This window comes from Camelus dromedarius, chromosome 7, assembly GCF_036321535.1.
Source record: "Camelus dromedarius isolate mCamDro1 chromosome 7, mCamDro1.pat, whole genome shotgun sequence".
NCBI classification, from domain to species: domain Eukaryota; kingdom Metazoa; phylum Chordata; class Mammalia; order Artiodactyla; family Camelidae; genus Camelus; species Camelus dromedarius.
Genome location: NC_087442.1, coordinates 16800115 through 16814074, shown reverse-complemented (window position 1 = coordinate 16814074; position 13960 = coordinate 16800115). Strand labels below are relative to the sequence as shown.

General features: G+C 40.0%; 1 protein-coding gene across 1 annotated transcript in view; it reads left to right on the top strand.

The window, feature by feature from the left end:
- LRGUK (leucine rich repeats and guanylate kinase domain containing) overlaps positions 1 to 13561 on the top strand; it is a 101144-nt gene extending 87583 nt beyond the window's left edge. Inside the window, exons 17-20 of the mRNA XM_010975678.3 lie at positions 118 to 206; positions 2065 to 2184; positions 8081 to 8229; positions 12902 to 13561. Of these exons, the coding sequence (XP_010973980.2) occupies positions 118 to 206; positions 2065 to 2184; positions 8081 to 8229; positions 12902 to 13032 (489 nt within the window). The 3' untranslated portion in view covers positions 13033 to 13561. The remainder of the gene's footprint in view (positions 1 to 117; positions 207 to 2064; positions 2185 to 8080; positions 8230 to 12901) is intronic.
- The last annotated feature ends 399 nt before the right edge of the window (positions 13562 to 13960 follow it).

The window sequence follows — 13960 nt, the reverse complement described above, 5'->3', positions numbered from 1 at the left end:
CCCCTTTTCCTTTCCACACATTTGGCAATCTGTAGCAAGAAGAGAATGACTGTAGCTGTTTTAATCATCTGACATTTTTGAACATCAATGTAATTTTAGATCCTATTTCTTGCCTAGGAAAGAGAATCTGTGGTGAGACAGTATGAGGTAGCCCGGCAGGCTCTAATGGGAAAGACACCACCTTGTCATACACTTCTATTTCAAAGGTAGCGATTTCTCACATTTATTTATACCTGGGCATATTTAGATCGATTTTCTAGTATCCAGATATACTAAATGAATCCTAAATCATCAACATAAACAGGGACCTTTGTGCTAAAATGGACCCAGTGATTCAGTAATAAACCTAGTTCTTGAAGTTGTATTTCCCTTTCATTTATATGTATTTTTAAAGGCACAATATGCTAATAGTTATTAGAAACTGATGATTTTTTTGCAGTCTTTGAAGCCTGCAAAGAATGATATTTCTGGTGGTGTTTGAATATCAGCATTGGCCTTCACCAAGGCTTTGATGACTGAAGGTTAATTATATCCTGTTCAATAGCCTGTTCTTGTCCCTCATGAATCTCAAAACAATAGTGATTGATGATTTGCGGGATCATTTGTTTAATGTCTTCTTTCCGTATTAAACTTTAAATTCCATGAGGATGGAGACCATTGTATCTTTATTAATCCATGAATTCTTAGTCCTTAATGTGAAATGTTTCTCTTTGTCCCTGATGCATAGTAAAGGCTTCCTAGATATTAGTGGCTGTAATAATTATTGTACTATTAATTATTACATGTGAAAAGGCACATTTAGGCTTTAAGATGTACTCAAAATGAACAGCCAAGATGTTTATGAAATGTTTGCATTTTATTTTCTCATTAATGTTATAGGCTTCAGTGTTCTGAATTCTCTTTTCTGTGTGACCTTTTGGAAAATATGAGCAATAAAGTCAAGTCCCCGTTTTCAGAAAGTTACTAAGAGCACTGACAAGACCTTAATGATAGTGTTTTAAAGAGCTTTTTAACATGCAGTGCTTCAAGGAAATGGAATAAAAAAGCCATTTAAAAATTCTTTTCAATTTTACTCCCCTTTATTGTCTGTCATTTTAAGCTATCTGTTCAAAATCTTTAACCAATATAAATAAAATTCAACTTTGTCTTGTCTGTCATGTATCAAAAAAAGTGTGATTAATTTCCCCCATATTGGTAAGCCATCTTTGGATAGTGTGATTCAAAAGACAGGCTGTGTGGAATATACAAAGTTCCACTGAGGGGTCGGGAAGGTGGTAGCAGGAGATAGGCGGTGTCCCCTAGAGCAGCTAAAGCTGGAGCCTGTGTGACCTCTGACCAGCACAGTGGCCGTGCCTTTTAAAACACTGTGGACAGAGACACTAAGCCATTTTAAATGTGTGCTCCAAATGGGTCATACTAGGGCAGAATGATACTTTGAATTTGCATGCATTTATATGCAGTCGGGCGACTTTGCACATAGCTCCTCTATTTAGCAAGTCTAGGGTGAACAGCAGTAGGATTTATTCTCTAAAAATAGTTAATGATTCTCTCAAGTCACTCTGGGGAAACAGGCAAGCATAGATGAAAAAAGGGTATTTTATACTAAAGTTAGGTTGAAAGTACAATATGAGAATTTTTAGAAATATTTTATTTTGGTATTATTTTAAAGCCATAAACATAAACAAAATTGGAAAACATCTATTTCAATTTTTATAGCAGTTGATCTATTGCTGGACTTCATGTAACAAATGGATGAGGGTTTACAATAGAATACATACTAATCAGTAGGAAAATAATTTGCCTCTATTAATTTCTTAATGGATAAGGAATATTCCCCAAAATACAAATTTGCTTAATCTACAAATTAGAATGCAGTAATGCCAGACTCTAAGACAGGCTCTGACATGAACGTTTATAAGTGCATATGTTACATTATGCCAAATAGATTTTATTGGCACTTGCATTTACTTGGGATGTAAAAGTCAGTATTTAGATATTACATATGTATTTGCTTTGTACCGTTATAAAATTCTTTGGATTTTTTTTTTTAATTTCTAATTTCAGGGGTCTAGTACCAGCACCCACCATCTGTAGTCTACATTATTTTGCAGCTTTAGAACTAAAGAAAAGTTTTGAGCTTTGTGAAGATTATTTTAAACCTCCCTTTGGACCTCCTGAAAAGAGGTGAGTTGAGTTTTGTTGGATAGAATCGGTATTTTCTTCTGGTTAGTTAAGAGAAGGCACTCCTCCCTAAGCTTCAGAGAAGTCCTAAAACTGGGAAGCAAGGACCCATCTCCCACCATGGAATTTGAACAGAGTGGATCCTGGCCCTCTAGGTTAACCTGGCCCCAACCTAGGTTAACTGGAACCTAGGAAGCTTCTCTCTGAATCTTGAGAGAGTGACACAACCAATGGTGCAGGGCAGTTAAGAGATCATTCAAGTGGTAGAAGAGTCAAGAATCCATTGTGGAGTGCAAGCAGCGATGTCTACCAGTCTTTCCCTGCATCGCAACTTGGGTGTGTTCTTGGCATGTACCAACCTTACTGTGTTCCTGCCCAGTTTTAAAACATGGTTCTCTAGTTTTCTATTAAGTGTATAAACTACCCAGTAGCTTTTCAGTAACTCCCTTTTGGATATTTAAATTAGCCAGACACAGTTGGCATCTGTAATTTGCAATCAACATCTTTGATTAGTACAATGCTATATTTCAGAATGCTTCCCAGCTGATGCCCAATTTATAAAAAGCCATTTCCTTGGTTCCAATACTTAACATGCCGAAGTGTGATTCAAAACCTGAATCTGTGTAAGCTGAGAACCTCGTATAGACCACAGCAGAACCCCCGCCACTGATTTGAGAGCTTGGCGTTTGTGGGCGTGCCACTACATTCTGTTTCTGCTTCAGCTGTGCCTGCCACTACCACTGACTTTCTGTAGGTCTTGATCCCAAACTTCCCAAGCAAAGATCTGGCTGGTTGGATCAATCACCATCTAGTACGGGTATCACTCTTGGGGAGAGCTCTTGTAGTTAACAGGCTGGTCTATAGATTGGTTGCCCTTAGGTCAAGTACCAACCCTTTATCCAGTCATCTGTGTCCAGAGCAGTGACAGAGAGGCAGGTAAAAAACTCTTCAAAAGGGGTCTGTGGGTTTGGTCTCTCTGAATGCGTGGCAACGTAATAGACAAGAGATGTGATTGGAAGGAAGCACACTAAAATATTAGCAGTGGGTATCCTCTAGAATTTTTTTATTCTTTATCTTTTTTCTGTAACTTCTAAGTCATCTGCATGGAATATGTATGTTTTATTTTTATATCCTTAAAAAAAGCTATTAAAAATCCATGAGAATTTGATGAAATATTCAATAAATGGGAAACACTGGTGCTCTAGATACAATTAACTTTCTCATGTCACTCTATAGGTTAAAACAAATTTTAGATAAATTGTTGGAGTTAAATGCAAATTAATGCTTATAATATAAATGACGTGCTATAAGTCAGATGCAAATGTATATCCAGCATAATGCAGGTTTAAAAATATTCATGTGTATGTATAGAAAAGAAAACACTAAAAAGAAACATACCAAAATATTATCAATTATTATCTTCTGGTGATGGGATTATGGGCAATTTTAATTTTCTTTGTTCTTTTCCACATTTTCAACAATGAGCATTTTATAATTTTTGAAGTATTAATATAATTTTAAAATGTTATTTTAAAAGTCTGCCACAGCAAAGGGATATTTTATGAAGGTGATGTGTCATAATGAATAGGACAATTTAAAAAATGAACAATGCCTTCCTTTATTTCTGAGTTTTATTGTAACACTTCGGGTTTACTGTCATAAATTTGATGATGGAAAATAACAGGCCCTTCTAAATGGTCCACCTGAGTCTGTCCACCTCACCAGATACTAGAGACTCCAGATTATAGTCAGTTAATTAACTTTCTGTGACAATGTTGAAACTGTAGATCTCTGAGGATTTACTGATGCTCTGAACTTTGAGTAGAGTTAGGTAGCATGATGGGAGAGAGGATGTCTTAGTTTGGGTTGCTATAACAAATTACTGTAGGCTGAGTGGCTTAACCAATAGACAGTTATTTCTCACAGTTCTGTCTGGAGGCTGAGAAGTCTGAGATCACGGGGCCAGCGTGGGCAGGTCCTGGTGAGGCTCCTCTTCCTGGTTTGCGGATGGCTGTCCTCTTGCTGTGTCCTCACATGGTGGAAAACAGCAAGAGGAAGCAAGCTGTCCCTTGCCTTTTCTTGTAAGGGCACTTATCCCTTTCACGAGGGCTTCACCTCCTGACCTAATTACCTACCTAAGGTCTCACCCGCTTCTGTTACCACACTGAGGGTTAGGATTTCAACATACACATTTGGGCAGGGGTGGGGAGAGACACAAACATTCAGTCCATAGGAGAAGAAAAAAAAAATAATAAAAATGCTTAATAGGCTGCGATGGGTTTATATATCATCTGTTCCCACAGGGGAAAGAGTGGGTCAGATCTGTCACTCAGGTCTGCCCACTTCCCATGTGGTAACACATGTGTGTTTCAACCCCACCACTTCTTGACTTCTGACTTTTGAAGCATTTTCATTTACTACTTCCTATGATACAGAGGAAAAGCAATTGTTGAAAGGCAGAACTTGCTCTCTGATCCCTTTTTTGGTGTGTGTTTTAAATGAAGAGGTATTCTTTTCCGAAAATAAGACCAAAACGAATATGTTTTGGGTTGAATTGTGTCTCCCTCACCACATGTATATGTTGGAGTCCCAACCCCAGAACCTCAGTATGTGACCTTATTGGGGAGTCCGGTCATTGCAGATGAATTTAGTTAAGATGAGGTTGTCCTGGGGAAGGGTGAACCTCTATTCAGATATAATTGGTGTTTACATAAAAAAGGGAAATTTGGAAATAGGCACACACAGGGGGAGAGCTTGGGGTGATACAAAAGCCGAGGAATACCAAAGATGGCCAGTAAACCTTCAAAGCTAGTGGAGAGGCCTGGAGCAGATACTCCCTCACAGCCCTCAGAAGGAACCCACCCTGCTGACATACTGATCTTGGGCTTTTAGACTCCAGAACCATGAGACAGTGACTTTCAACCACTCAGTCCACAGTACTTGGTTATGGCAACCCTAGCAAACAAATACAATAGGTATCAACAATCCAGTGACATTTTTCATGCCATTTTCTTTCTAATTCCCTTCAACATGCTCTATTTATATCACTTTAGAGATCTGGCTGTGAAATGTATGGGTTATTATTATTATTTTGTACTAAAATGAAGAACATCTTTATGCTTCTATAGTTTGGAATGAAAGATCTAGCCCATAAAAGGTAAGTGCGTCTAAGGCTGTATTCAGGGGAAAAGACTCTGTCTAGTTATACTTCTAGAGAGAAGATCCCAAGCACTGGTTAATAGTGACACTTTCCACTGCAAAGGGTAGAGGAAGAGTTGTTAGTGACTGGGAAATCCAGATATTGGCAGTATTGGTCTCAGGGTATATACTTCTTTAGGAAGTGCTTCTTGGAAAAGCTCACTTACCTTATGTGGGAGCAAGAGATTAGGAAACAAGATCTTCTAGGAGCATGGATGTTCTACCCAAAGGGGCTAGCATTCTATGAGGGGTTTCCAAAAGCTGTTGTCTATCAACAAGAAGACTCCAGAACTCTGCCCAGACTAGTAAAAAAGACTCTTGCCTTCAAGAAAGCCATTAGACTTCTCTAGTTGATAACAAGTAGCCAAAACTTCTAAGCAGAACCCATAGGCACAGGAAGATTACTCCATTCTGGACAATCTCTTCCTGGGAATTTTGGTGCCATCCAGCCCTGGCTGTAGTTGATGGGAAGCTTAGATCCAGCCAGAGGACAGTGACCATGCTCAGCAGTATGGGAGCTTTCCAGGAGAGCTGGTTCTGGATTCCAGACTCAAACTACCACCCAAGGGCTGCAGCCTCTGCTTGGCATTCAAACACATTGGAAGTGTCCCCTTAGTATGCCTAGACCACCCACTATATTTCATCCTGGGTCAAGGACAGGCCCAGGCAGCTAACTGGACTGTGTTTCCAGTGATAGAGCCATGACCTCCTGGGGACACCCCATCAAGACTTGCTTCTACCCTTTCCATCTCTGTTACAGTCATAACATCGTCCTGGTAGATATGGACTCATTTAGATATCCTCATATAGATGACAGGCTTCATCTTCATCTGCCAGATATGAGCTTAAGTTGAGCTTGATCCTAGAAACGTACTTCTGTGCTGAGATAGGAATCATTACATAGAAAGTACAGAGAAGAAAGCGTAATCACAGCCAACTACTAGGCTCTGTAGTAAACAATTATGTATTGATTTTCAACATTGTTAATCAACCCTTGGCTAAATCATGAAGAGACATAAGTGTGAATACAAAACTTAATACAATCAACTTTGACAGTGAAAAGTTCTAATGACAAAGGTTAGGAGGTGGAGGTGGAAAGTCAGTATATATCATTTGTGGTTGATGGAACAAGAAATGAGGATTTAAAATACGGTACATGATGACGTAGATCTGACTGATGGAGGAAGTGAGAATAGTGATAGAACTGTTTGTGGGGAGAAAAAATGGGAGGAGTGTTATTAAGTGAGCTAAATCCTTTCTGATCATAGCAGAAATCTGTATCTATCAAAGATATGTTTAGAACTGATAAGTCAATAAAAGTCAGTGACATTATTTAGAAGTAAAAAGATTATTGGCAGAGTATCTGAAAACAAAGTTAAGAATGGTTGGCTTTGGGGTGAATGCAACTGGGGTGACTGTTACTTTCTATTATCAGCCCTTCTATATAATATGACTCAGTTTTAACTATATATGTTTAGTAGGCTGATTAAAGTGCTAATGAAATGTTTTTGAAGAGATGAGAAAAATTACAGAAGAAAAGATGAATATATTTCAATTATATAAACATTTTAAATTTCTCTAGGTTCAAAACAAATTAAAAAGGAAAATAGCAATCTATATAAAATACATATTAATAATATATAATATATGTGATATACAGTATGTGTAACAACATATAGAATATATTGAATATAATATTCATAATATATATTTGTAATATATATTATATTCATTTATATGATATACATTATGACTATATCATTAATATATTCTATAATGAATTAAATATAAATATAATTTATATATTCATAACATGAAATATTTCTAATTATGAATATATAATATGTATTATGAACATGCTATAACATTCATATATTATAACATTCAATACTATATATTCAATTTGTAATATATAATTCAATATAATATATATTCAATTCAATATGTAATATATAAAACACATATATTCACACAAATTGATATGAAAGCCACTAAAATTCTCAGAAGATAAATGAAGAAAAGACATAAGTAGCTCACAAAAGACAGGAGAAAAGCTATTGAATAAATACAAGAAATAATGTTTTTGCCATGAACAAAGCTCACCTATTCACAGTGCTCTGCAGAATGAGCTCCCCCACGGTGACGCTGCCTCCCCCAGAGGAAACCAGGAAACAGGCTGGTCCCAAAGGAGAGCAACCTGCTGGTAGGAGGCTTACTGGCCCAGACACAGAGACTTCAGACACCCAGGTCACATCCCAACCTTGTCCTAAGACGGGGAACAAAGAACTAGCATTCGGTATGCCCAGCGTGTGGTCCAGATCAAGCCCCCTAACACGCTTTCATTTTCTGTATCCTTGAAATAGCAGGAACCACCATATATAAATTGTGCTTGATTCTAAAGTCCTAGGAATTGGGATCTGTGCCTGACTCATCTTGTTTTATACTCCAGCACTTACCACGATGCTTTGCTCTCAGTGAGTATTCAGTGATGCTTCGCACAGTGGACGAGAAGTTTATGCTAATATGTACAGTACTTAATATGCTAACTGCTAGGTCTGGTTGCCTATGTATCATTGAAAACTTTAGCTCAATGGAGATGTGTTTGCAAACTAATGAGATGACTTGACAAAGGTAACCCTATGATCATACGGCCAGTGGTGGCTTTACATCTCAAAGATATCATTCTTTGCTCATTTTTCAGTGACAAGGACTCCAGTGGTACCATGAAACATTCTGTACTATTTCAGCCTTGTTCATGGTCCAAAGATCTGCCTTTCTGGCCTCCAGAGGACAGTATTTATTCACACTCAAGATCAGTAACAAGTGATACTCAGGATCAGGCCCTAAAAGGTAGGAGTCGCTTATATATGGTTTTTATATAAATATTAATATTGTAATTATATATATTTCCCACTGTCTTTCTGACTTTCTGAGTTTTTTTTTAATTAAGTGAGTGTTTTAAGTCAGAATCTCTCCTTTGAGGCAGGGTGGATTATTTACCCCCTAGTGTAATAGATAAGAAACAAAGTTCAAAAAGGTCTGGAATGTGCCCAAAGTTACTTAGCTACAAAGAGTGGATGCAGCTGCTCCACCCACCTGACCACACTCCCTGCAGGGGTCTTCTGGGGCGAGGGGCACATGCTCCCTGTAGGGGATTTTAGCAACTTGGGCTCCATTCAGGGAAGGTGAAGAAAAGCAGGGAAGGTTTCATATTGCTGGCTGATCTCCTGCTCTGGGGGTCTCACAGAATCCTGATCATTTTAGGTTTGAAGGATCCGGCCCAGCTTCTCTGCTTCACCTCCTTTTTGCACTTTGCTCCCCAGCACACTTATGAATGCGCATCTCTAGGCACAGACAGAGTGGCTATTGCATTTTTGTCTCTGGCAATGTTCATAAATGACATTGAGTATGTAACAGGGTGGGGAGACTGAAGTGTTAGAGGTGAAAATGAGACAGGGAAACAGTAACCCAGCAAGCGGTTCTGCTAGCAACTGAGAGAAGACTGAATAAATTAGGGGGGATTTGCTAGGACCTGGAGGCTAGGAGGAGCCACCATTTGTAGCCTGAGATTGAGGGGAGCAGGGAGTCTGCCTGACCCAGAAGATGACGTGAGGATTCCCTGCTTGCTCAGGTGACCAGGGGACCCAGAAAGAGAATATAGGCTTGTTAGGTTGCCAGGGACAAGAGAACATAGCAGATGCACCTCCAGAAGGTTGTTCCTAAAACAGGCATCTTGTAACCATTTCAAAGGTGGACTCCCTCCTCAGGGGTAGTTGTATTCAGGACAGCTGACTGAGACAGGGTCTTTTCAAGGATTTTACTCATAAGGGAGGACACAAACAATAAGAATTAGAATCTGTTGACCTGAAACAAATAGACTGTCAGACATTTCTCCAGCAAAGATGGGTTTATTCAGGATCAGCAGAGAATTGCAATTTGGGGTCTGCAACCATGGCGAGCCACGTGCAAGTCTCCACAGGGCAAGAGGAGAAAGCTTTTTATACAAGGGAAAGGGGTTGGGAAAGCTTTAGTAAACAAAGAGGCCATGGCTCTTCATTGGCTGAGTCCTTGCCAGGAAAGAAGAGGAGTCTTAATTCCTCCTGTTGGGCTCTGCTATGGTCGCAGGGCGTGAGAGCGCCCCCTTCTGGTCTCCCAATTCCATTTAATTGCGGTTTCTGTTGATTAATTTTTTACTAGTCCCAAGACCAGATTTTCAGGAAATAATCCCAAGTACTCAAAAGTGGATATATTATGTCATCTCACAGGTGTGGCAAGTGTTCTAGGACCCCTTTAAAGGCTGTGACCTGCCACTTCAGAGCCTGAGGGAACACAAGCGCTCTGGACCAAACATGTCTGGTTCTGGCTTCCCTTAGGACAGTGTTCCCAGACCTTTCCCGTCTCATTTTCTCTCCTCTGCCTGTATCCTTCCTTAAATGGGATGCATAGGGTTGAAAGCTACATTCCAACATAGTCTGGCCAGACCAAAGCTGGGCTGTTACCTGTGGGGAGGGTATGTGGAAAAAACATTGTCTTAGGAATCAGAAGACCTGGCTTCTGGTTCCATTTCTGCTGTTGCCTAGCTGCACAGTGTTGCGAAAATCAGTTAATGTCTGAGCCTTGGGGATAATAATATCTGCTCCACAATAATACAGCAATATCCTGTATTACTGTACATTACTGTAATATGTATGTATTATAATGTTATACATAATATAATACTATAGGACCAGCACGCTGGGGTGTGGTGTAAGTAAGAAGTAAAGTGCTAGATGCCTGCTAGGTATTATGATTGCATATTTTTATACCCTTAGAAGACTGTGGTTGTTTTCTGCAGGTTTTTGGAGGTTTATTTTATTTGAATGGGCCATTTTTTCCTGTTTCTTTATGTGCCTTGTGAGCTTTTGTTGAAAATTGGGCATTTGAAAAAGCAGCTGCCTCTCCAAGTCTAGACTGGTTCTGTTTAGGGGCAGACCTTCCCTAATTAGCAGGACGTGCTCTGAGCCCAGGGTCGGCCCAGTAGGAGGGCTCAAGGGCTTTTCAGTCCTTTTCTGGGCATGGCCTTTCCCTGGGCCTGTGAGTGTGCTGTTTTCCAATTCCCCAGTATACACAAATGCTTTTAAATGAATGTATTAATTTCCTTAAGTGACTTACTCCTGCTTCTTCTTGGGGCCCCTACTGTATTCCTCAGTTAGGACTCTCTTGTTCCAGGCTCTTTTGGGTCTGTGACCCCTTGTGGTTTTCAGGAACCCTGCCCCCAGCTTCCTGTGGCTTCCTCTAGCCAAAGACCCCAGCAGTGGCACTTTTAGCCCACTGGGCTCTGAGTTAGGTGACACAGAGACCAAAGAGACTGCCCCTACTCAGGTTAGAACCTTACTCTCTCTGGTTCACAGGAGGACCCTGGGACCCAGCCCTCCCTTCCCCCAAGCTGTGCCTCAACCCACTGGGGAGAGGGTGGGGCAGAGGTCAGTCATGAGCTCTCCTACCCTCTTCAGTGTGGCTTTTTCCTGACTGGGGCGCTCACTTGGTTCTGTAGATCATTGACTGATTTCGGGGGCTCCTATAACGTCATTTTCGCTAGTTTCTAGTTGTTGATTGAATGTGTCCCTGGGGGAACAAGGGCCTGGAGCTTCCGGGTCAGCCATCTTGCCAACATCTTCCTGTGGTGATTTTCTTAGAAATCACGTCCCACTACTGGCTCTGGGTCAGTTAAACCCTCATGTCTTTTTTCACATGAACTGCCAAACCAAGTTTTAATCATGCAATATGCGTGCAGTTGATTTTTTTCCCACATAAATGCAACTTTTATTTTCAGCTTTTTATCATTTTGTTTTCCAAGTTGATTAGGTCATTTTGGGTCTTGATTCCTCTTCCATATTTACTACTTAGAGATTTCTGTAAAGCCAGCAAGCATGCCACCCATGCCCTTGTCATAGTTGCTGTCAACGTTGGGACCCAGGACTTGGCCAAGAGCAGCATCCTGTGGAAGCTCTGTGGAGACTGACTTCTAGGGCCAGTCTCCCTGCTTTGTGAGCCCTACTCCCGTCTCTAGTGTCTTCTCCCAGGAAACTGTGATATGTGCCTTGCATTGTATCAGTGGCATTTCTAACTCAGAGCTCAACAAGCTTTTTGTAAAGGGCCAGACAATAAATGCTTTTGGCTTTGTGGTCTACATAGACTTTTTTTGCTCAACTACTGCAGTGCAAGTGCAACCACAGACAAGACGTAAAGAAAGGGGCATGGATTGGGTTCCATTAAACTTTATTTACTAAAACAGGCAGCAGAGCAGATTTGGCCTGTGGGCCATAGTTTGTTGACCCCTGCCTTACTAAAAGGGAAATTCGATTAATTCAAAATGATTTCTCTTTGCAAATCCCGCCCAACGCTTATCACACACTACGTTATTTTCTAAATGCACAAACCATTTCTTTAATAAGCTCAAATTTGCTAAGGTCTAAAATCAGTTGTATTGGTTTATAGATCTTTATTTCCGTTTTTTAAATGGCAAGAGTATTTGCTTCTAGTACTTTCCTCATTGTGATGAATTCCCAAAGACCAGAAACTCTTAACGCCACCTCTGTAAGTTACTTCAGCGCCCTGGGAGGTAACTTACCTGGGTATGAGGCCCTCTCTTCTACTGTCTTCTTTCCTCTTCAGGGCCCTTATTCTCTTAAGATGTTTTTGTTACCTTTTCCAGCTTTAAAATATTTCCATAGCGGAAAAAAACAAAGAAGAAGAAGAAAACAAGGAGGAATTTTTTTTTTCTTTTTCTGTCCTCTGTAACACAACATCATCTTCTTAAGGAGTGCACCATTCTTGCTCTAAAGATACCCTTAAAAGATCCATTTTGCCTTCAACATTTTGGATTGCTTTGGTTTGCCCAGTGAGTTGAGTCTTCCTGATCTTGTGTTACAGGTCGCTCCATTCTTCTCACTCCCTGTAGAATCCTCTGTCTCCCTCTCTCAATCCCTCCTACACTACTTTCTCCCCACTGAGAATTCAGCTTCCTCTGTGGCCACATGCTTCTACCTTCAGTCGCTGTCTTTCAAACTCTTCCTGCTTCGCACAGTCCCTGAAGGAACCTAACTCCATGGTTCATCTTTGGTATCTTCATCCTTGGTGAACCACCAGCTTTAAAGGGCACTAGATAAGGTTTCTCTAGGAAGGACTTCAGGATGTGTGTATGCGTCTGGGCTAAGTGTGCTTATGTACAACTGAAAAGGAGTATGGTGCAGGGCATCGTTACAGACGGTACAAGCAGCGTAGCAGGGTAGCATAGGAATTCCTGGCTGTAGCAGCCTTCCAGTCACTGGGCAAGTCTGCACAACCTGAGGTTTGTCCAACTACGCACATGATACAGTCTGAACCTCATCCCCTGTTTTTCTTGTTTGGATGTCATTTATTCCTTATAGTTTGTTATGAATGAATTCTAAGGATTATTCTTATTTATGCTTATTTTCTTTGTTTACTGTACCAAGGGATTAACTATATGTACTGTATCTTTCTTTTTCTTAATGTTTTACAGCACTAGATAAACAGTCATTTCCATGTGACAAAGGATCTTTCCAACACAGAAGACACACAATCACACTCATCAGTCGCCCAGGTTCCAATACGAAACCCACCCTCCCTCCAATCCCTCAGGGCCGCAAGTAGACCCGTGCTTGACATTTGATCTTAACATGGAAAACTTGCTCTGATCATGTCCAGTGCCTTTGTCTTACCTGACCGTGGATCCTGGCTGTTCTTCACTCAACCAACTACCTATGAAAGAATGTTCTAAATGCCTTAAACCCCTCAATCAATTTCTTTTGTGATTCTCTGAATAGTGCCTATCTTTTTAAAATGTAAGTTATTCTTAGCTTTTATAAATGTGATTTCAGTTTTTCCCACAGCTATTAATGACTCTTCCAGCTGCTTCCTTCTCTGAAATATCAGATGGCAAAATCTCTCAAGATCTCTCCATTGCTACGTGCGTAGTGATTTTTGATATAGCCAATGGGAGTTGTGATTTTGAAATTTCAATGTGTCCGTTTATAACATCAGTGTATCCTTTAGGGGATTGAAATGTTTTATTCTTCTGATTATGAAAGGAATGTAGAGTTCCATTTAACTTGTAACCAACATGATGTCTCAACCTGCTTTAGCAATATGAAGGAATAAAGAGCATGCGGTATTTCCTTTATTTCACCCATTCCTAACTCTGATTATGGAAAGTTTATAAACTGATCATCTTTGTGGTTTCATCACCTGCTGTTTGCAGTTATAGATGAGGCTGGTATTCAGCTGATATGTACAGGTAAGACTATCCTGGTGGTTAAAGCATTGAAACACATCCCTTTGGATTGATAAATGGTCCTGTTCTCTGAATCCTCTGTACATGATGACTGGTGGGAACAAGAGCCTTCACAAAGTGCTGTATTCATTGCTAAATATTTTAAATATCAAAATCCTCTAATGCTTTCCATTTGAAAAATATCAACCCCCTATTTTCCATTTGAAAAATATCAACCTCCTTCCCCATAACTCAAATTTGTATTGTTTTGTCTTTGGAGGGGAGGTGGTTAGGTTTATTTATTTATTT